A 22157-nucleotide genomic window follows, 5' to 3' on the forward strand; every position below is an offset into this window, starting at 1 on the left:
ACTCCCTTGATCCCCTCCAGTCTATCCTTAACACTGCTGCCCGACTAATCCACCTTTCCCCTCGCTTTGCCTCAGCCTCTCCCCTCTGCCAATCCCTCCACTGGCTCCCCATTGCCCAACGTATTCACTTTAAACTGTTGACCATGACATACAAGGCCATCCACAACCTGTCCCCTCCGTACATCTCTGACCTGATATCCCGCTACCGTCCCTCACGCAACCTTCGATCCTCCAGTGACCTCTGTCTGCGCTCCCCCCTTGTTCGTACCTCGCACAACAGCCTCCAAGACTTTGCCCGAGCCTCCCCCATACTCTGAAACTCGGTACCCCGACACATCCGTCTCTCATCCACCATCAGGTCCTTCAAAAGTAACCGGAAAACCCATCTCTTCAAACTAGGCTACAACATACAATAACTCTGCATCACACTTGACTGGCTGCACTTTACCTCCTGTTTCTCTCCCTATACCCTATAGATTGTAAGCCCTCGCGGGCAGGGTCCTCTTCCCCCATGTACCAGTCTGTCTTTTGCCGTCACATAATGTTTTCTGATCTTGTATTGTCCCTGCCTGTTGCCTTTCTATTGTATAGCACTCTGGAATTAAGGGCGCTTTATAAATAAATAATAATAATAATAAAAAGACTATGTTGGCCTCAATTGCCATCATCTGCTTCTTACTAACCCTATAGTAAACTGTATCTCCTTTTCTGGGCCTCTTAACTGTCTCTCCCCCCCCCCCCCCCATTTTTTCTTCTTTCTCCTCTTAAAACTCTTAACCCTTTGATAGTGTCTGTGGAATGACAAAGTGCTTTTTGCATGTATAGATATGGAGCAGGTGCTTTACCTCATGGAAAAAATTGAGGTCGCAGGCCAAAAGTGTTCCAGGTTGCACCTTACGGCCAACTGCCAAGTATATGCCTCATCTTGTAGTATCTTCCCATCGCTGGCTCAATCTGCTTATACTTAAAGGGGTTGTCCGGCGATAAAAAATTATTCACAGAATAACACACATTACAAAGTTATACAACTTTGTAATGTATGTTATGTCTGTGAATGGCCCCCTTCCCCGTGTTTCCCCCCACCCACGCTAGACCCGGAAGTGTGGTGCATTATACTCACCGCATCTCGTGTCGTCCACGGTCTCCGATCCTCAGCAGTGACGTCTTCTTCGGGAGACCGGCGGATCTTCCAGAGTGCCGGCCTCCCTCTGCAGCGTCATCCGAAGCTCAGCCGCGTTTGGCTGAGCATAACTGTGCTCAGCCAATCGCGGCTGAGCAGCTGATGACGTGGCCGCGTCATCAGCCGCTCAGCCGCGATTGGCTGAGCACAGTTATGCTCAGCCAATCGCGGCTGAGCTTCGGATGACGCTGCAGAGGGCGGCCGGCACTCGGGAAGATCCGCCGGCCTCCCGAAGAAGACGTCACTGCTGAGGATCGGAGACCGTGGTCGGCACGTGACAGGTAATGTATAGCGCACCACACTTCCGGGTACACGGGTGGGGGTGGTGGGACACGGGGAAGGGGGCCATTCACAGACATAACATACATTACAAAGTTGTATAACTTTGTAATGTGTGTTATTCTGTGAATAATTTTTTATCGCCGGACAACCCCTTTAAGGCTAGGTTCACACTGCATTCTTGTAATCCGTTTTTTGGAAAAAAAAACCTGATGCATTTGTGTGCATCCGTTTTGAACCGTTTTTCCATTGACTTCCATTATTAAAAAGAAAAACAAGGATGAAAACATCCGTTTTTTGTGTCAGTTAAAAAAAAAAAAAAAAAACATCCAATTTGATTTTTTTTTTTTTTACAATGGAAGTCAATAGAAAAACGGATGCACACAAATGCATCAGTTTTTCATAAAAAACGGATTGCAAAAACGCAGTGTGAACCTAGCCTTACCCTGTAAACAAAATATCTCCTATCTATGCATTTACAGAAGTGTTTCCTTTTCCCTATAATGCTCAGAAGGCTGTCACTGTTTAGTTTGGAAAACATTTTGACATGTCTGCTCAATACTACTGATACACTCTGGATAGCAGAAATGTAACATCCAACCCAAATATATTTAAAAGAGTTATCCAGCGCTATAAAAACATGGCCACTTGCTTTCAGTGACAACTTGACTCATGTCTCCAGGGCAAGTGCGGTTTGCAATTAAGCTCCATTCACTTTAAAGGGAACCAATCACTGCGAAAATCCACCTAAAGATAAGGAAACGTGCTGGCACATCACCCAGCATGTTTCCCAAACATCCCCCTGTACCCTCCGTGCCCCCCATCAGCCAGTAATCTTACTTAGAAATCCCGCGCTGTATGTAAATTTCTGCCAAGTAGTCACGATGGGCAGAATCAGTAACCGGTCCTGGGCATCTCGAATCGCTGTACGCCCAGAGGGGCGTGATTGAAAGGTCTGCGTTCCATTCACGTCGGCGGCACGCAAACGTCATCCGGAGTCCGCACATGCACAGTACGGCAGGAGACGACGCAGACGCTGCGTGCGGATAACGTCGGCGTGGGACGCAAGCACCGCGTGGATAGAAAGCAGACTTTTCAATCACACCCCTCTGGGTGTGATTACAGCGATTCCAGATGCCAAGTACCGGTGACTGATTCCGCCCACCGTGACTACTTGGCGGAAATTTACATACAGCTCGGGAGTTCTCCTAAGTAAGATTACTGACTGATTGAGGAGGGGTACAAGGGGATGTTTGGGAAACGTGCCGGGTGATGTGCCAGCATGTTTCCTTATCTTTAGGTGGATTTTCGCAGTGATTGGTTCCCTTTAATGGAACTAAGAGGCAAACCCCACCCAAACTGGAGACAAGAGTGGGGCTGTCTCTGGAAGAAAGTGGCCATGTTTTTGTAGTGCTGGATAACCCCCTTTAGGTGTCTACAGCATAGAAGTAATAACTGAAGCAATACAATTTCCCATGATCTGCCCCAGGCCAAATTTATATGCAGGCAAGTAAAGGCCCTAGGATGGGGCCTTGGGGAGAATAATACAACAGTGAGGGGCAAGGAGATTGTGTGAGAGGGAAACACTGAATGTGTGGTAAATAATCTAAGACCAAGCCTGTGACACCAGAGATGTAAGTTTGTAAGAGGAGAGAATAGATGACTGCTCTTTCTCAAAGGGGTTATCCAGTGCTACAAAAACATGGCCATTTTCTTTTAGAAACACAATTCTTGTCTCGAGTTCAGGTGCGATATGCAATTAAGCTCCATTCACTTCAATGGAACTGAGCAGCAAAACCCACCCAAGCTAGAGACAAGAGTGGGGCTGTCTCTGGAAGAAAGTGGCCATGCTTTTGTAGCACTGGATAACCCCTTAAACAGTGACACACAGGCTTGGCCTGAGGCTTTAGAGTCATGTGAAGGGTATATAACACTATGAATCCATACACCACCTGATTTACTTAGTTAAAAAAGACAGACTGGTGCAGCACTCAAGTCTTTCTACCCCTTTATTATAGCGATCAGCAAAGTCTTAGCATCCAGACGCTACCGCTAAAATTTTTTGGGTGTGTTCTTACATTTTAGAAGTTTAATAGGTATCCGTTAAAAAATTTGGCACCTGTGATAATTCCAAGTAGTAAGGGCGATCTCCTGACACCGTGGACCCATTGCAAACCGTTGTAATATGCAGTGGTTTCCCAGCAGCACTACAAGAGAAGCAATACCTACTGAAATCAAAGATCTGTCTGTACAAGACAGACATGCAGAGATGCTCAAGCCAATTGGCATGCCTATGCACTATAGTGTATGTAACAGTGGTTTTCCTCCGAATATAGACATTCATTTATACTTAGATAATTGTAAAGGAAGACAAGACAATATTTATTATTTTTCTTTATTTAGAAAATATCAATACTGAAAAAGCATCAAAAAGATATTACCAGTTTATACTTCCAGAATACAAACACTTCCATACATCTTTCTCAATCTCAACTTTTTTTTTTCCCCATTTAACATTCACATCTTAAATCAAGTTTGAAACTGTAAACTGCGGGTGGTTTTCAGCAGTAACCGCAAATGACTAGTGAATCACCAGGTCAAGCCAACTGCATCCCTCTACCCAGATTGCTGCCAAAGAATACGGCAGCGTGATATCCCAAAGTGTGCATCCCACAACCAAGAGGTAATCCACATTCCCTGTAGTCATAGAATATTGAAGAGATCTTTTAAAAGCACGAAGAGAACTATGGATATATACACACATTTTAAGGAAGACAATTCAAATGTTATATCTCACAGCTTTTTGTACAGCAATATGCACAGCCAATGATCTAGCTGTAAATCTGTAAAGTGGGTTGGAGACTTTATAATTGCTGTATATAGTAAAACATGCACAAGTATATGGGAATGCACACTCTGATGTTATAACAAGGCTCAGGTTGTAGCAGTATCCATTCGTGTTTGTTTAGCTTAATAGAAACGCCTGCTTCTTGTCAACAGACAGCAGCACCACTATAGTCCCAGTGGGAAAACGGAGCACACGTTTTCAGGTCCATCCTCAATACTCCTATAGAGTCCATCACTGCAAAGAGAAGCAACATTGCTGGATTCCAAAGACCAGACTTGTATGTGTTCATGAGTTGCAGGATTGCAAGGCGGCATATCTTTCAACAGTCAGCCAAGTAGAAACCAACCAGCCGATAGGATGGGGAATTATGGCACAATGGACTTCTGAAAAAAAGGTAGCTACCAAAAAGGCAAGTCCAGAGAGCAGATTTCCCTGTGGAACATTCATTGTGGGATGTCATTGAAGACTGGGTGTTCAGGTCATATACCAAGTGATTGCTCTCAGAGCATAAAGAAGTTCAGCTTGCATCCTCGCTTCCATAAGAAGCAAATTAACATGGACCTATAAAAAAAACCAAAAAAAAAAACCTAGTGGTGTTAGATTTACAGCACTAACAAAATATACACTACATATTAGAAGTATAAAATTAGTATACACTCACAAATACTGTTTTTCATTGCATAAAAAAAAAAAAAAAAAAAAAAAAAATTGTCCGTGCCAATGGAACTAAACCAAAGGCCTTATTACATGAAGCCATTTACCAAATCAGGCAAATCTCCATGTCAGACAGTGTTTAGAAGACGAGCAAGTAGTGTAATATGCCAAGTGACCACCTATAGCAGATCTGCCGTAGTTTACAGCACAGATCAGGGCGTGTAATACAGCCTTAAAAAGGAGTTATCCAGCGAAAATCTTTCTATCAAATCAACTGGTATCAGAAAGTTATACAGATTTGTAATTTACTTCTATTAAAAAAAATCTCAAAAACTTATTAGCTACTAAATGTCATGCAGGAAATTTTTTTTTTCCAGTCTGACAGTGCTCCCTGACATCTCTGGCCAAGACAGGAAATGTCCAGAGCAGGAGAGGTTTCCTATGGGGATTTAGAAGTAAATTACAAATCTATAAAAAAAACTTGATAGTTGATTTGAAAGGGAAAAAATGATTTTTGCTGGAAAACCCCCTTGAGTTTAACTGGTAGACTCTGTAGTATTCAACTGTAAAACCAGAAAGTAAACCCAATGAACATAGTTGTCGATAAGGTTAGTTCAAATCAGTGTAATCCTCTATAAAAAAAAAAAATTATACTTATTTTACGCAAATCCGAAAACAGACTACAATATTGTTTGTCACATTTTAAAATCCTGGTGTATATGATGTCCATTCGCTTATATCCTGTGTGGCTGTACTGTGGCATATGTTTCACAGGAGATCTTAATTGTGAAACACAATGTAAATGTCTGATGAAAAGCTCACATAGCTTTATAAGCAAGTCTGGTTGCTGGAGGAGGCCCACAATGTTATACCATATCTCCTAGAAGTCGGGTAAAATACATATCAGAATCCATAGCCTAGATGCAGGCAGACTTGTATTTTTGGGGGCAGGGTCAGTGGACAAAAACTTTAGACATGTCAAAAGTTTTATCAGTCAGTGTTCAGGCCCCCCTCAATCGCTAGAGCCAGACAAGAGAAGAAGTACTTGTGTGAGTGCTTCTCTCCCCGGCTTGCTGCAGGAAACAGATTTTACAGAGTGTGTATATATAACATGTCAAAATTAAAATGACACTATAAAAAATACTGAACCATGGCTTACCTTCTCAGAATGCCTAAACTGCCTCCAGAAGCTGTCATACATTCTTTTGGTTGTCTTTTCTGGACTGCACACCACATTTTTTATGTAAACTTTAAAGCTGCGGTCCAGTAACTGATTTATTTCTCCATAGTCATAATCATCATACCTATCAATGAAAAAAAAAAAGTTTAATATGAAAAAGATGACAAGCAGGACTGTCAAGCTGTATCATGATAATCACAACTGCTATGAACCAGGTCAATAACTTCACCGAAAAATCTCACCTTATTCCAAACATACAATGCACATAGTTCCATATGGCCCGCCGCAGTGTTGAGGTATCTACATCACTGTGCATTGCCATGGTGTTATAAGTAAGGTTATATGCAATGTGAAACTTTTCATCTAGTAGCTGCCCAACGTCTGGATAAAGACGATTAACTAAGGAGTAGCCATGGTCTTCCCAGCTGAAATCCTAAAAAGAAAAAACAATCAGGGTTTAGTTGCAGCTGCACACAGTGTCATGAGATTATGGTTAACCTATGCCATTAAATTTTATACATCTTTGTGGGTTTAAGATCCATTCTTGGAGATCAAGTGCACATTCATGAGTGGTAGGGGATAAAATCCTGGCCAGCCACCACTAGGGGGAGTGTGTTTACTAAAGAGTTTTAAATCTTACTTTGAAAAAAATAAATGAATAAACCTAATCTGAATTTGACACCCAAGCTCCTTCTAGTGGCAGGTGTAGGCAGACATTGTTTAACATGGCCGTTCATATAGTTTTTACCGGATGCAAAAGCCTGTCAGATGTAAACTGAATCTAAATAAAGAAACATCCCTCTTAAATTGATCAGAAAGACTTACCTGTACTCGGAAAGTGGGAACGTGCATTCTGCGTCGAGAGAAGTCTTTGTAGCCATAACTTGTGTCTTCAAAATGTTTTGAGACCTCTCTGGCTGGAGGGGGGTCTTCATCTTCTATAAAGGACAAAACAGTTCTAACATTATAATGTTGTATAACTTACTATTCTGTGTTTTACTGCATCATCAGAACATTGCCATGTGACCTACCACTTTGGACCAATCATCAAGCATTTTCGTACCTGTAGCAAAAGCGAGCATGCTCTCAGTCTTCTCCCTTTCAAAGCGAGTAGCCATTTCCTCTTGACTTGCTTCTTCTTCATCTCTACATTCTTGGAGTTGTTTCATTTTTTCCATAAGAACTTCAACTTCACAAGAGGAATCGGAGCTCTAGAGAAGACAAAGCAAACCAATTGGCCACAGTGAGATAAAAGCCATCTGTGTATTCTACAAGGATCTTCAATCCTTCCCCAGCCGTTACAATATATAGAGAACACAGTCTCAATTATATTAATGTTTTGCTCTCAAACATTTTTAGCCAATAGGATTTTTTTTATTTTTCTCAAGTCAACTGATGTCAGAAAGTTATATGGATTTGTAATTAACAGTCACCCCCCGTGCCGGGGAAGACCCATATACTTACCGCTTCCACGAAGTCCCGGAGGCCTGTCCAGCTGCAGAGAAATCCCCGTCCGAGGCCGCGTGTGCTCAGAGACAAGTCAAACGCCCATAGAGAATGACGGCTCCAGTCATTCTCTATGGACGGACTTATCTCTGGTGAGCGCAGGCGCGGCTTCGGACTGTGATTTCTCTGCAGCGGGACAGGCTCAGGGACTGGGAATTTGTGGAAGCGGTAAGTATATGGGTCTGCACCGGGGGTCGGCCGGGCTCTGCCCTGGCACAGGGGGTGAAAGGTTTTCTCTACTGCTTGCCCTGCAGAAAGTTGTGTATTCTTTCCAGTCTGACAGTGCTCCCTGCTGCCACCTCTGTCCATGACAGGAACTTACCACAGCAAGAAAACCTTTCCTGCATTGTGTCAGGCTGGAAAAAATACACAATTTCCATTACTTATCTGCTGCTGTATGACCTGCAGAAAGACTTGAGATTTGTAAATAGAAGTTAATTACAAATCTATGATTTTTTTTTACATTAAAAATATTTAAAAACCTTTTCTTCTCTGGGGTACCCCTTTTAAAGAGCACTTGTCAGCAGCTTACAGTGGTGTAAATGAGCCCCTGGCTAGATAGGGCTAATCAGGATTCTGGGCATACTTTGTCAGTCCTTTCCAGCACTGGGACGTAAGCCTTTTTGTTAATATGTAAATTAGGTGCATTTACCAGTAGAGCCCAGGATAGGGTCCATTTACACAGAAAGATTATCTGCAAAAGATTTGAAGCCAAAGCCAGAAAGACAACAGATCATGTCATAAAGGAAAGCCTGAGATTTCTCTTCTTTTCAAATCCATTCCTGGCTTTGGCTTCAAATCTTTGGCAGATAATCTTTGTGTAAATGGACCCTTAGTCAGCCTCTCTCCTCTTATTCCCCTCCTTCTTGCCTAGTGGCCATCAAACAATAGTTGGCATGGGCTGCTATAACCCTGTGCTATTGCCATGGTGGGAAAACACCCCACTTAACACTTATTCACATACAAGGAGGAAGGCTATAGAAATAAGGAATGCCCAAATCTTAATGAGAAGTCCTATGTAGCTATAGGCTTATTTTTACCCCTGTTTAGCTGCTGACAGGTCCAGTGCTGTTACTCTCAAATATACATTTGTCTAGAATGGAGAGACCTGAAAAACTGGAGAGACCTGAAAAACAATTCAACCTAAGATTGTCTACAAGCTAACTTACCAGGTTCCTTGCTATCTGGCGGCTCTCATGCACTCCATGGTTGCCATTCGTTATGTCACAAATGCAGTAGTTACTAACAGATGGGGGGCGGAACGTGTGGCCACCATCACTGTGGATTTCGGGACTTATTCCACAGCCAAACGTGAAGGAAGCCAATGAATGATAGTGGGCGAGAAGAACGACCGCATGGATCAGCTCTGCCAAAGACCAACTGTGCTCTCCAGTTTTTAGCAATTGCTGGAGAACAAAAACAGAGGAAGGTCAGTCTACACCAATAGATGTCCCAGTGCTGCCCATCCCATATAAAGACGACTATGAGCATTTACCTCAATGTGTTCTTTTGTGATCAGCCAAGGTCTATGCGCCAGCAGCTTGTTCAGCTCTCCCAGATTACGGAGCTTTAGTGGAGCATTTTCTAGCCCATTTAACCACTTCTGGTCGCCTCCACTCTGAATAAAGTCATTGACATGGAGGTTAACCAGATAGGAGCATTGATGTCTGGCTGCAGCCTGAAAGACAAAGCAGATAGAAACACTGTCAGGGCATGACTGACACCCAATTTATCATGGTAAATCATGGCAGAAATCTAAACCCGCTCCTGCAGGAGGTCACGCTGGATTTACCAAGAGGTGTGCGCCTCCAAGTAAATTCAGCAGGGTAAATGGGGACACAAGTATACCGGACTTAAATCTCGCTCATGGTGTTAAGTGCCCGTGTTCCTAGACTACAGAATTTATGCTTCCCTTATTTCATAGGTTCTCACTATACATATAAGTATATCTGATGAGAAGCCATTCTCTCCTACCACAGTCCCTACTTACCATAATCCCTATGTAGTGCTGATAACAGGCAGGTAAGGGGCCGTCCATCTGTAACAAGTAATGCTGCGTCTTCAGAAAGCTTTCCAAATACTGTGGGTGAAAAACCATCACCAGGGTGATATTATCCAGGCGACCCATATCTGCAAAAGCATCGGCAAACACCGTGTGCATATTTGCATCCTCTGTTCCAACTTGGAGAATCTGTAGATAGTTCACAAAAAGGTAGAAGGTTGAGCTGGGACTCTTATTAGTAAAGACCTGAATATACAACTGTTGTGAGTGCTACAGGTCTGGCACTGCTATATACACACACAGGTCTGGCACTGCTATATACACACACAGGTCTGGCACTGCTATATACACACACAGGTCTGGCACTGCTATATACACACACAGGTCTGGCACTGCTATATACACACACAGGTCTGGCACTGCTATATACACACACAGGTCTGGCACTGCTATATACACACACAGGTCTGGCACTGCTATATACACACACACACAGGTCTGGCACTGCTATATACACACACACACAGGTCTGGCACTGCTATATACACACACACACAGGTCTGGCACTGCTATATACACACACACACAGGTCTGGCACTGCTATATACACACACACACAGGTCTGGCACTGCTATATACACACACACACAGGTCTGGCACTGCTATATACACACACACACAGGTCTCGCACTGCTATATACACACACACAGGTCTCGCACTGCTATATACACACACACAGGTCTCGCACTGCTATATACACACACACAGGTCTCGCACTGCTATATACACACACAGGTCTCGCACTGCTTGATTGGTATAACAATTACTGTCACAATAAAAACAGAGGCTAAGCACCCACCTCCTCTTCTGGGATGAATCTGCTAGGTCCTTGACCTACAGGGCGAGGGATTCGGATACCCAAATCCTGGAAGAGAGAACAATCAGAGTATTATTGCCTTGCCGAGATGATAAGGTTCCATTCATTTCTGCGATGCTACCAAACTGCTAACTCACCAAGCAGACAATCGTAGCCCGAGGGAAACGCTGCGCTCACACTCTTTACTTGGCTATTGTTATAGCATATTATTCCTTATGATAAGCCAGAGGAAGAGGAATACACTTCACTATAAAACAATAGGGGATGGAATCTATTCTACACAAAACATGAGGTCCGTGGAGGATCTATCAACACATTATATATATATATATATATATATATATATATATATATATATATATATATATATATATATATATATATATATATATATATATATATATATATTTTTTTTTTTTTTTTTTTTTTTTATTATGAAGGATTAGCACAAAGAGACCAAACTGTTCAGCAACGTTCTCCAGCCCAGAACGCTTTGATTAGCGGTGGCTGAAGGAGTTGGAGGCAGCCCTCCTGCCTGGAAATCAGATACAGCTATAAGCTGTATAGGAACAATTCATCTGATGCCAGGTCACCACTTATATCCTAACCCTGAAAGGACCAGAAATTGCAATTTTATGACTGAATAACTATTTTTTAGACAGTAACAATACCCAATGTAAGTGGCGAGTAGGTGGGCTCCATCATTGTACTGTATGCAGCCCATACCACATCCATCTGCACAATGACAGCTTCCTATTCTGTAGACACATGGATGAGGTGTGAAGGTTCCAGGTCTCCTTTGTTTCCTACCAGGTATCCCGAGCTGCCTGCAGAGCATCACTCCTCATACCATCACTACCTGCATCTCAGGGCTCTGATCACACTTGCCCTTTTGTACCTCTTCTCTCCTATCCAGATGTAGCTGATGGCAGTGTTTTCCATAGGACTGCAGCTCTGCTATAGTAGCATACAGGTGAGCAGAGCCGTGTCCGGGGTACCCTGCACGTGCACCGCTCACCAGACTTGCCCCTACACGTTTATGACACAGTAACGGCCCCGCAGATATATATATATATATATATATATATATATATATACACACATCCAGCTCCGGCTTTGTGCTCGGTTGATGCAACACTGCGCCATGGCTCGGTACAGGCGGCTGTGATGAATGACAGGCGGAGAGCGGGCAGCGGATTCCTAGAGAGCGGCAGGCAGCAGCAGCCTCCTGCCTATGGTCGGTACCGGAGTATATAGCGGTGTATATAGCCCGTGTGCAGCCTCTGCCCTCACCTTGACTTTGTTGTTGCACACTCCGCTGCAGCGGCTGCAGATGATATCAGGTACCGGCACAGCCGCGCGTGGAGCCAGCCTCATGGTTGCAGTAGTCACGGTTATCCGGTGACAGGACGGAGCGGGTCGGGTTTATAGTCCACAGTCGTGTATTGTTCCCACTTGTAGAGCGGAGCGGCACCTCCTGCGTCCTATCCGCAGCGCACAGACGCGATCACTGCCCAGCACTCAGCTTCATAAACAAGTGCTGGCGCAGCCCAGGACACGCCCCCCCCGTGGGAGGCTTGACCAATCCCGACGCACTTAGAGTTAAAGGTCCAACCAATGTAGAGAGCTCGCTGACTCCGATAACAAGGGGCGTGGCTATTGGTAGCCTGATGTAATGTGGGCGGGGCTCCAGGCTGTGAAAAACAAGATGCTCTGAAAAACACCAGGCTCTGCAAACAGGGAGGTTTTTTTTTTTTCTCTCTCTTTTTTGTCTTAACTCCTTATAGGCCGGAGCCGTGTCCACACAAGCCTGGGCCTGTCCACAGGGACTACAATGTGCTTCAGAAAGGGAGAAACTCAAAAATGTCCCCCCCCCCTCCTCCCCACACACACACACGCCCCACACAAGCCCCAGCTTCATGAAAACAACAGAAAAGACAAGGCTTCCAGTGTTCCCCCCTAATCCTGAGGCCTGGACAGAACAAAGTGGTTGTGGGCCAGAACCCGGTGGGCCATGTGGTCGGTGGGCCATGGTTAGTGGTGCCACATGTCATCCCATTCATTCCTCTTCTTACAATCTCCTCAGACTTTTCTGTACTGTATGGTAAACTGGAATGGGACCACACAGGGGGTACAGGGGTACGGAGGATCGCTGTGGGTTACAAAGGGTCAGAGGTGGAGCGATAGGACGTCACGCTGTCCGTTGTCCATCACAGTCGTATGACGCAATGTTATCAGATAGTATAAGTACATATACTGCAGTGTACAAAAACAGCGAGGGAAAGAAAGTGTGTGAATGAGACCTTAACCTCATGTTAGGGATAGTGACAACCTGGCCTCAGGGTCTGTTCAGGAAATGAATGATGCCAGGTAAGCAGTTGTTGACAATGGCGTCACCACAAAGCTCAGCAGTGTCCCACGTCAGTCAGTCCTGAGTCACTTTCCACTGTGCAAACATCTTGTGTGCTGCAGGTTACATCACCTGTACAATAGGAGAAGCAAATAATGAGGCCACCAGAGGCGCTCTCCATTGGTCAGACCGCACCACCCCAGCACAGCTCCTGTCATCATAAAGGAAAGATGCTAAACAATAAAAGGAAACTCTAAAGAACAATCTATTCCTCAGGATATTTCTCCAAAGTCCTAGAATATAGAGGTAAACCTGAGTAGTAACACCCACCTTCCATAGAGCTCCCTCTAGTGCATTACAATATACCCATTATCAGGGCTCCCAGCCGTATTATGGCCGCATCTCTTCAGTGCCCTAAAAGCTTAGCTTATCCATAGACAGAACTACCATACAGATTCCATATATATGGAGATAGTGTCTCTTGAAGGAGCTGCTTCTAAGCAGAGTATACACAGTGGTATCTTGGTTTAAGAGTAAGTTGGATTAAAGGGAACCTGTCACCCCCCGTGCCGGGGTGACAGGCTCCCGACCCCCCGTTAGAACCCCCTATACTTACCTCATCCCGCCGGGTCCCGCTTCTGGATTCGGTCGGGTCCCGGAGATCTCAGCCGCTGCAGCCCGGCGCGCGCGCTGACAGATGAGTCCAACGCTCATAGAGAATGACGGAGCGCTGGACTCTCCTGTCATTCTCTATGGGTGTTGGACTCATCTCTCAGCGCGCGCGCCGGGCTGCAGCGGCTGAGATCTCCGGGACCCGACCGAATCCAGAAGCGGGACCCGGCGGGATGAGGTAAGTATAGGGGTCTCTAACGGGGGGTCGGGAGCCTGTCACCCCGGTACGGGGGGTGACAGGTTCCCTTTAAGAGCATTTTACAAGAAGAGCTCACAGTTTTCAAAATTGTGACTTGGTTTAAGAGCATTGCTTTTGTTTAAGAGCTCCCTGTACTGGGTGGGAGGGGGAGTGGGGGAGGGGCATGGTCTGCATAGCGGGGTCTACAGCTCTGTACTCTGACCCAGGAAGTCTCCCTCACCTTCCAAATCATAGCAGATCCACTTCAGGCTGGGGCTTACATCAGGGGACAAGACTGTGAGGGTAATCTCTCCATAGCTGTAACTCCTCTCTCCCCGGACAGATAGTGCTGCATTTATGTTCCCACAGTGAAGCGAGCGGCACTGTGTGAACTGACAGGTATTTCTGCAGCCAGAATTCACTGAATTCCGGCCGCAGAAAACTGACCTGTCGGTTATTTGCGGGGCCGCACAGATCCCGGCCGGAGCGTATACGATGTGTGTACGCTCCGGCCGGGATCCCATTGCTTAATAGGCTGTGTTTTGCTGCGCAAAAACTACGGCCGTTGTTGCCATTGGCAAAGCCTCAAGGTAGATGGTGCTCTGTGCGAAACTTTTTTTTGCAGGGGGCCCTATTACACCAACAGATTATCTGACAGATTTTTTTTGAGCCAAAGACAGGAATAGACTATAAACAGAAAACATTCCTGGCTTTGGCTTACAAAAATTTGTCAGATAATCTGTTGGTGTAATAGGGCCCTAAATCCTACAGCGTCCCACCCCTCCAGACGACATTCACCACCTACCACCCGACCCCACATCAGAAAAGATTTTCACCGGTGTACCCCTTTAAATGTTTCAAATGCTTTTTAAAATCTTTTTAAAGTATTCAAATGCTTGAAAATTAACTTTTTAAAATATTATTGTGACTACTTAGTTTCCAATCTAACACATGGTATTACTGTTGTGTTTCTAGATTGCTGCTGGGGTTAGATATCCTGACTAGACCAAAGGTGCTTCCCTTTCATTCTGCTCTCATGCTGAAGCTGTGCAGAAGGTCAATTCCTTGAGCAGCAGAGGAAGGGTGTGCAGCGTGTCCTTTCCTTGCCAAATATCACTTGTGCTTGCAGGGAACCAGACTTCTCATCAGTCGTGTATTTCACTTTTTCCTGACTTCAGATAAGCGTGCAGATGTAAAACACTACTTTCTTGTAGTAATACTGAGCATAGGGATGACCAATACAGTAAAAAGAATGAGCGAGTAACACTAATGCAATGTGACATAAGTCTGGTAAACATACATATATTAAGGAATCCCTCAGTCACACAACCGATTTTTGCATTAGAAAAAAACTATTGTGGAATCCATGCATTCACTATTTATTTATTTTGCAACAGAGATTTAAAAGCCACACTGGAAATTTCTGTGCTGCAGTTCACTGTGTGCACTATAATGCCTTAAAGGGGTTATCCAACTAAGAGCGAAAAGATTAAGTCCCCCTGAGTATGTTGAGCCGTCTCCTGTCTTTCTAGCTGCTGCCATTCCTGAGTTACAAGTTTTTCTAAAAGCCGATCTATAACTAAGATAGGAAACTACATTTCCCATCATGCATTTCCCTGATTGGTCTGTTTGCATACTCGCCCCCTTAGCTTTCTTTCCTGCCCACTGCTGTCATTACTACTGCAAAGTAAACACATGACTGTTTTTTTCCCATTGATTTTGCATCACATCACCCCAGTATATATTCCATACTAGCTGGTGATGTAGGAGAGCTGACACGCACATGGCGTAGCTATGTGCTGCATAACGGGCAGCTGTTTACCAGGGGTGGGGGGTGTAGTGTAGGTTTAGATCTTTGCTTGCTGACTGTGGATAAAAACATTCTAGTTCCCTCCAGACTCTAAGAACATCCATAATACTTACAATATACAGATCTGTGATACAAAGACTGGTACATATGCTAGCATTCACTGACAGCAAGCTGAGAAAAACTGTACTTTTTCATATTACAGAAACCTAGGCTCAGGGACACATGTAAATCTATGGAAGCAGCACAGGTGCATGGAGATGATGCAGATAATGTCTCCTTGGGGTCAGGTTACCAAGTCAATAGACAGCTAACCCGGTCCCCCCAGAGGAGATCACATGTCCTGTGATTACAAAGGGAGAGGGGGAAAAAGAGCTAGGTGTGGTCAGAGTGGACCCAGTGTAGAGGATTTCAGACATCCAGAACGGATAATAATGAGAAAAATAACAGGGAAGGGTGCAAGATAGGTTATACATGTATGAAACTATGAAACTAACAAATGACAGGCAGGTGGAACATAATAAAGTATCCATACCCTTGCAGCACTGCATTAGGCCCCATTCACATGGGTAAAGAGTAAAGTACGGGTCTAGGTTGTAGGACTGCTCTGCCTCACAATGAGGAATATTCACAGCCTAAATAAATTTTTTTTTTTTATAGAAATAAAGTTCAGAATGTTACTAATGATATGTAGTAGAGAAAAAACCCTTCAGGTCAGCCATCTGGCTATATCAGTCAGTTGATGTAAAGGGGGTGTGATATAAGTCACTGGGATCGCCTTTGCTGGGGTCAAAGGACACGTATCTGGTTCATCCAAATCAAGCCAACAGCATACATAGGTGCAATCTGACACGTAGTCAGGTTTATTTAAAAGGTTGCAAGCAGAAAATAAAACAAAACAGCAACGAAAGAAAATCCTTGCCTGTCCGGCACTTACTATACATTCAGGTATCCTGACTATCAGCTGGAGAGCTGCTCCCTGCCAGCTTACCAAACACTTAAGCAACCTTTACTACTCACACCAATCTCTCACACAGACAGGCTTTCTGTGTCCCCAGCCAGAGAGAGCTATCTGCCCTCCTGGCTTCTCTTATATACCCGCCCTCTGAGCAGCTTCATTAATTACCCTGCAGGTGAGAGGCCTGGGCTGTTAGCTGACATAGGAGAGGAACCTAGGAGAAATATACCTCCCTTCCACAACCATTCCTGCATAAGTGTCACATATCCCCCCCCTCTGCTCAGGCCAGTGGGACTGGGCAACAGTAACCACTAGACAGTGCACACGAGACAATGCATCTGCATTGCCCTGTAGGCTTCCCGGCCTATGCTCTACTGTAAATTTGTATGCCTGAAGAGCTAGGAACCATCTAGTTACTTTGCTATTCCTTTCTTTATTCAGGTTCATCCACTTTAAGGGGGCATGGTCTGTGACTAACCTGAATTTTCTTCCCAGCAGATAATATTTGAGGGATTCTAGAGCCCATTTGATGGCCAAGCATTCTTTTTCAACAATTGCATAGTTTCTCTCATGTTTATTTAACTTTCTGCTTAAATAAAGCACTGGATGTTCCTCTCCATCCCTGACCTGAGACAAGACAGCCCCTATTCCCGCCTCTGAAGCGTCTGTTTGTACCACAAATTCCTTTTTGAAGTCCGGAGTGACCAACACTGGCTGTGAACAAAGAGACGCTTTCAGTGTTCGGAAGGCTCTTTCTGCTTCAGGGTTCCACTTTATCATCACTGACTCTTTTCCCCTGGTGAGATCAGTCAGGGGACCTGCTATGGCTGCAAAATTGGGTATGAAGCGTCTATAATACCCAGTAATTCCCAGAAATGCCCTCACCTGTTTTTTATTAATCGGTTGGGGCCATTTCTGAATCGCTTCAATCTTGTCAACTTGAGGCCTGACTATACCTCTTCCAATTATGTACCCCAAATATCTGGCTTCCTCTAGCCCAATGTGACATTTCTTAGGGTTCGCAGTCAGTCCTGCCTCCTTCAAACTATCAATGACGGCCTGAACTTTTGAAAGGTGTGTTTGCCAGTCAGGGCTATGCACCACTATGTCGTCAAGATAGGCTGAAGCATATTGCCTATGTGGCTTCAGCACTCTATCCATTAACCTCTGAAAGGTCGCTGGAGCACCATGTAGACCAAAAGGCATAGTTACATATTGAAATAGACCATCAGGTGTGGAAAATGCTGTCTTTTCCTTGGCAGACTTCGTCAAAGGAATCTGCCAATACCCTTTTGTCAGATCTAAAGTTGTTATGTACCTAGCTTTGCCAAGTTGGTCTATGAGCTCATCCACTCGTGGCATTGGATAAGCATCAAACTTGGATACGGAGTTTAGCTTTCTAAAGTCATTACAAAATCTTATGGTACCATCTGGTTTTGGTATTAGCACGATAGGGCTGGACCATTCGCTATGAGATTCCTCAATCACTCCCAACTCCAGCATCTCTTTCACTTCCTTTGAGACTGCCTCCCGCCTGGCCTCAGGAATTCTATAGGGCTTTACCTGTACCCTTACTCCAGGTTCAGTTATGATGTCATGTTTTATAAGTGGAGTCTGCCCTGGTTTGTCAGAAAAAAAATCTGTGTTATGAAGGACCAACTGTCTAGCCTCTTTCTTTTGCCCATCAGATAGGGACTCTGCTATCTTCACCTCAGGTATTACTGACTCATTACGGACCGGTGAGTTAAGCTCTGCAGCCAGGGCCTGACGCTCTTTCCAAGGTTTTATCAGATTCACATGGTAAATCTGTTCTGTTTTTCTTTTCCCTGGCTGGTACACTTTATAATTAACGTCCCCTACCTTTTCAATGATCTCAAATGGACCCTGCCATTTGGCCAGGAATCTGCTCTCCACTGTAGGGACAAGAATGAGTACTCTATCTCCTGGAGAAAACGTACGGACCTTAGCACCCCTGTCATAAACCATCTTCTGGGCTCCTTGAGCCCGTTCCATGTGTTCTTTTACAATTGGCATGACTGCTGAAATCCTATCCTGCATCTGTGAAATATGTTCTATCACGCTTCTGTAGGGGGTGACCTGCCCTTCCCAGGTTTCTCTAGCCACATCCAATAAGCCTCTAGGATGTCTACCATACACCAGCTCAAAAGGTGAGAACCCTGTTGATGACTGTGGTACTTCTCTTACAGCAAACAACAGATATGGAAGCAAAAAATCCCAGTTTTTGCCATCCTTGTCCACTACCTTCTTCAACATCTGTTTTAGAGTCTTATTAAATCTCTCAACTAAACCATCTGTCTGGGGATGATAGACTGAGGTACGTAACTGTGACACCTTAAACAGCCTGCAAAGTTCCTTCATTACTTTAGACATAAATGGTGTCCCTTGGTCTGTCAGTATTTCCTTTGGAATGCCCACTCTACTGAATACCTGGACTAACTCCTTTGCAATGGTTTTAGATGCTGTATTGCGTAAAGGAATGGCCTCAGGATAACGTGTAGCATAATCCATTATGACTAGGATGTGCTGGTGACCCCGTGCAGACCTTATTAAGGGACCTACCAAATCCATCCCAATCCTTTCAAAAGGTATTTCAATGATTGGTAAGGGTACTAAGGGGCTACGAAAATGAGGCATAGGCGCAGATACCTGACACTCAGGACATGACTCACAATAACCTTTTATGTCACCATGCATGCCAGGCCAGAAAAACCTCAGCAATATTCTCTCTGTCGTTTTCTGGATCCCCAAGTGGCCACCAACAATGTGTCCATGTGCCAGATCCAGAACTGTCCTCCTGTAGGCCTTAGGAACAACTAATTGCTGTATGGTTTCCTCACCCTTTTTGTCAATTTGATACAGCAATTCATTTTCCAGGACCATGTATGGGAAAGCTAGCCTAGCCCCAGGCTCCACAGCTACCCCGTTCACTACTTTTACATTTTCCCTAGCTCGAGCAAGTGTAGGGTCCGTCAACTGTTCAGTCTGGAAGTCGTCTTTTCTGAACTCTAAGTCAGGCATAGTCTGTTGTGTGGCCCCTTCATTTTCAGTCTCTGAGGATGGCTCCTCTAAGTCCCCTGCCATAACAGAAAATGGGAAGGGAGTGGGCCTTTCTGACGAAACCCCAACTACAGCCTCTTGTGGGGGAACCTCAAATGGTTCTGGGCTTATGGAAGGTGTACTCTCTGTAGTCACCAACTTGCTTTCCCATAATTTCCAAAAATATGGAAAATCCCTTCCCAGAATAACATCATGCATTAAAGTTGGGACTAGCCCAACCTTATGGTACACTGACCCATAGGGAGTTGTAACACAAGCAATTGTAGTTTGGTATTCACATGTATCCCCATGCACACAAGTTACTGTGAAAGTGTCTGACTGACTGACTGGAGGACTGATAAGCTTGGCCTTTACCAGAGTTACCACACTCCCCGAGTCCAGCAATGCAATCACATTTTTACCATCCACTGTCAATTCACACAGATGTTTTTTAGAGTCATCTGAGCATGCAGCAGTACACACCAACTGAGCAAACATTGACATACGTTTTTTCAAAAAGGCAACATCACATTGCATAGGTTCAGTAGTTAAAGGACAGTTCATCGCAATATGACCCAACTCGTGGCAACGGAAACACCTTATAGGACCTTTGCTTAGTCCATAATTAGGCATTTTAGGCTTTGCGGAGCCCACAGTCTCATCATCATCCACACTCAAAGTCTTTACATTCTTCCCAGCGCCCTTAAACCCCGGAACAGTCTTACCAGGAACACCTGGAAATTTCGTCATCCGAGTTGATGAAGGTTGATGCTGGGTATCGCTCAGCAGTTCTGCTGACGCCGAATAACGTTCGACAAGGTCCACCAGCTCATCGGCTGTTTTAGGGTCACCATGGCTTACCCACTTCCTCAGTGCTGGGGGTAGTGCCCGTAGATACCGGTCCATGACGATCCGTTGAACCACCTCAGGTGCTGATAACACCTCTGGTTGTAGCCACTTCCTGCTCAGGTGGATGAGGTCAAACATCTGCGAACGTGGAGGTTTGTCCACTCTGTAAGTCCACTGGTGTACTCTCTGGGCTCTGACAGCTAGGGTTACACCCAATCTAGCCAGGATCTCGGCTTTAAGCTTATCAAAGTCCTGGGCTGCCTCTGGTTCCAGATCAAAGTAGGCCTTTTGCGCCTCTCCTGCCAGAAACGGGGCAAGCAGACCAGCCCAGCGTGCTCGGGGCCAGGCTTCTCGCAATGCAGTCCTTTCAAAGGTAGTAATAAAAGCCTCCACGTCATCCTCCGGTGTCATCTTTTGCAAATATTGGCTCACATGAATTGGTCTTTGCTGTGCCTCTGGCGATACCACAGGCAGGCTTGCCACCCGCTGTACCACCTCCTGCAGTGTCTGGCGGTCTTTACTTGTGGTCTCTATTAATGTTCTCAGCTGTTCAGACAGCAAGCGGTTTGCTTCTTGCTGGTTAGCGTTTGTACGCTGTTGTTCTCTGGTTGCCTCCTGCTGGGCTGCAGTAGAACGTAACAAGGCGTTCACCACGTCCTCCATTTTCTCAGATACTTTAACGTGCTGCCCGCATCCTCCACCAATTGTGATATAAGTCACTGGGATCGCCTTTGCTGGGGTCAAAGGACACGTATCTGGTTCATCCAAATCAAGCCAACAGCATACATAGGTGCAATCTGACACGTAGTCAGGTTTATTTAAAAGGTTGCAAGCAGAAAATAAAACCAAACAGCAACGAAAGAAAATCCTTGCCTGTCCGGCACTTACTATACATTCAGGTATCCTGACTATCAGCTGGAGAGCTGCTCCCTGCCAGCTTACCAAACACTTAAGCAACCTTTACTACTCACACCAATCTCTCACACAGACAGGCTTTCTGTGTCCCCAGCCAGAGAGAGCTATCTGCCCTCCTGGCTTCTCTTATATACCCGCCCTCTGAGCAGCTTCATTAATTACCCTGCAGGTGAGAGGCCTGGGCTGTTAGCTGACATAGGAGAGGAACCTAGGAGAAATATACCTCCCTTCCACAACCATTCCTGCATAAGTGTCACAGGGGTTAATAAAGGAAGGTTTAGAAGCTGAGCCCGCTCCATACACAGCAGGGGTATATAAGGGACTGAACCCTTCAACTTCGCTATGGAACACTACGCTATAGAACGGACACAGCCTTGTCACTTCAGCAGAGTACAGCCATACTATTCCGGAGCTGACTGTCTCCTAATAAATTATGATGCAGAGACTCCTGTTAGAGGTGAAGGTTTCAGTCCGTTATATACAGCCAGCTTATACACTGTATATGTATCAGACGTGTGAATCTGGCCTAAGTTTTAGATTGTTAGAAGAACTGAGAGACCGTCTTGTAGACTGAGATGAGGAGAGAGATGTAGGGAGGCGCAGGAACTAAAAATCATTATTGGCATGAACTGAAAGACTGAAAAAAAACCACAATACAAGTGCAACAAAATAAAAGAGACCAAATATACCTGTAAAAATGCTTCGGAAAGCTGCTACTGCAGTGTATGTGCCAAAGCCAGAAATAATTTCAAATGGGATGAAAAATATAAAAGGAAGACTTGTATTTCTCTTTCCTGTTGGATCAACTTCTGGTTTCCAAAAAACTGCTGTGTGTGATTCCAGC

At 44.8% G+C, this 22157-nt stretch overlaps 1 protein-coding gene across 1 annotated transcript; it reads right to left on the reverse strand.

Moving 5' to 3' along the window:
• Positions 1-3838: 3838 nt before the first annotated feature.
• On the reverse strand, positions 3839-12042 carry SESN1 (sestrin 1). The gene is made up of 10 exons (XM_069974813.1): positions 11821-12042; positions 10510-10575; positions 9638-9838; positions 9143-9325; positions 8817-9053; positions 7205-7352; positions 6967-7079; positions 6384-6574; positions 6121-6265; positions 3839-4868 (listed from the first exon to the last, which is right to left on the reverse strand). Exons 1-10 carry the CDS (start codon positions 11902-11904, stop codon positions 4782-4784), a joined length of 1455 nt encoding a protein of 484 aa, XP_069830914.1. The 5' UTR covers positions 11905-12042; the 3' UTR covers positions 3839-4781.
• Positions 12043-22157: the final 10115 nt, after the last annotated feature.

The sequence above is a fragment of the Dendropsophus ebraccatus genome, chromosome 6 (assembly GCF_027789765.1).
Source record: "Dendropsophus ebraccatus isolate aDenEbr1 chromosome 6, aDenEbr1.pat, whole genome shotgun sequence".
In the NCBI taxonomy this organism is placed as follows: Eukaryota; Metazoa; Chordata; class Amphibia; order Anura; family Hylidae; genus Dendropsophus; species Dendropsophus ebraccatus.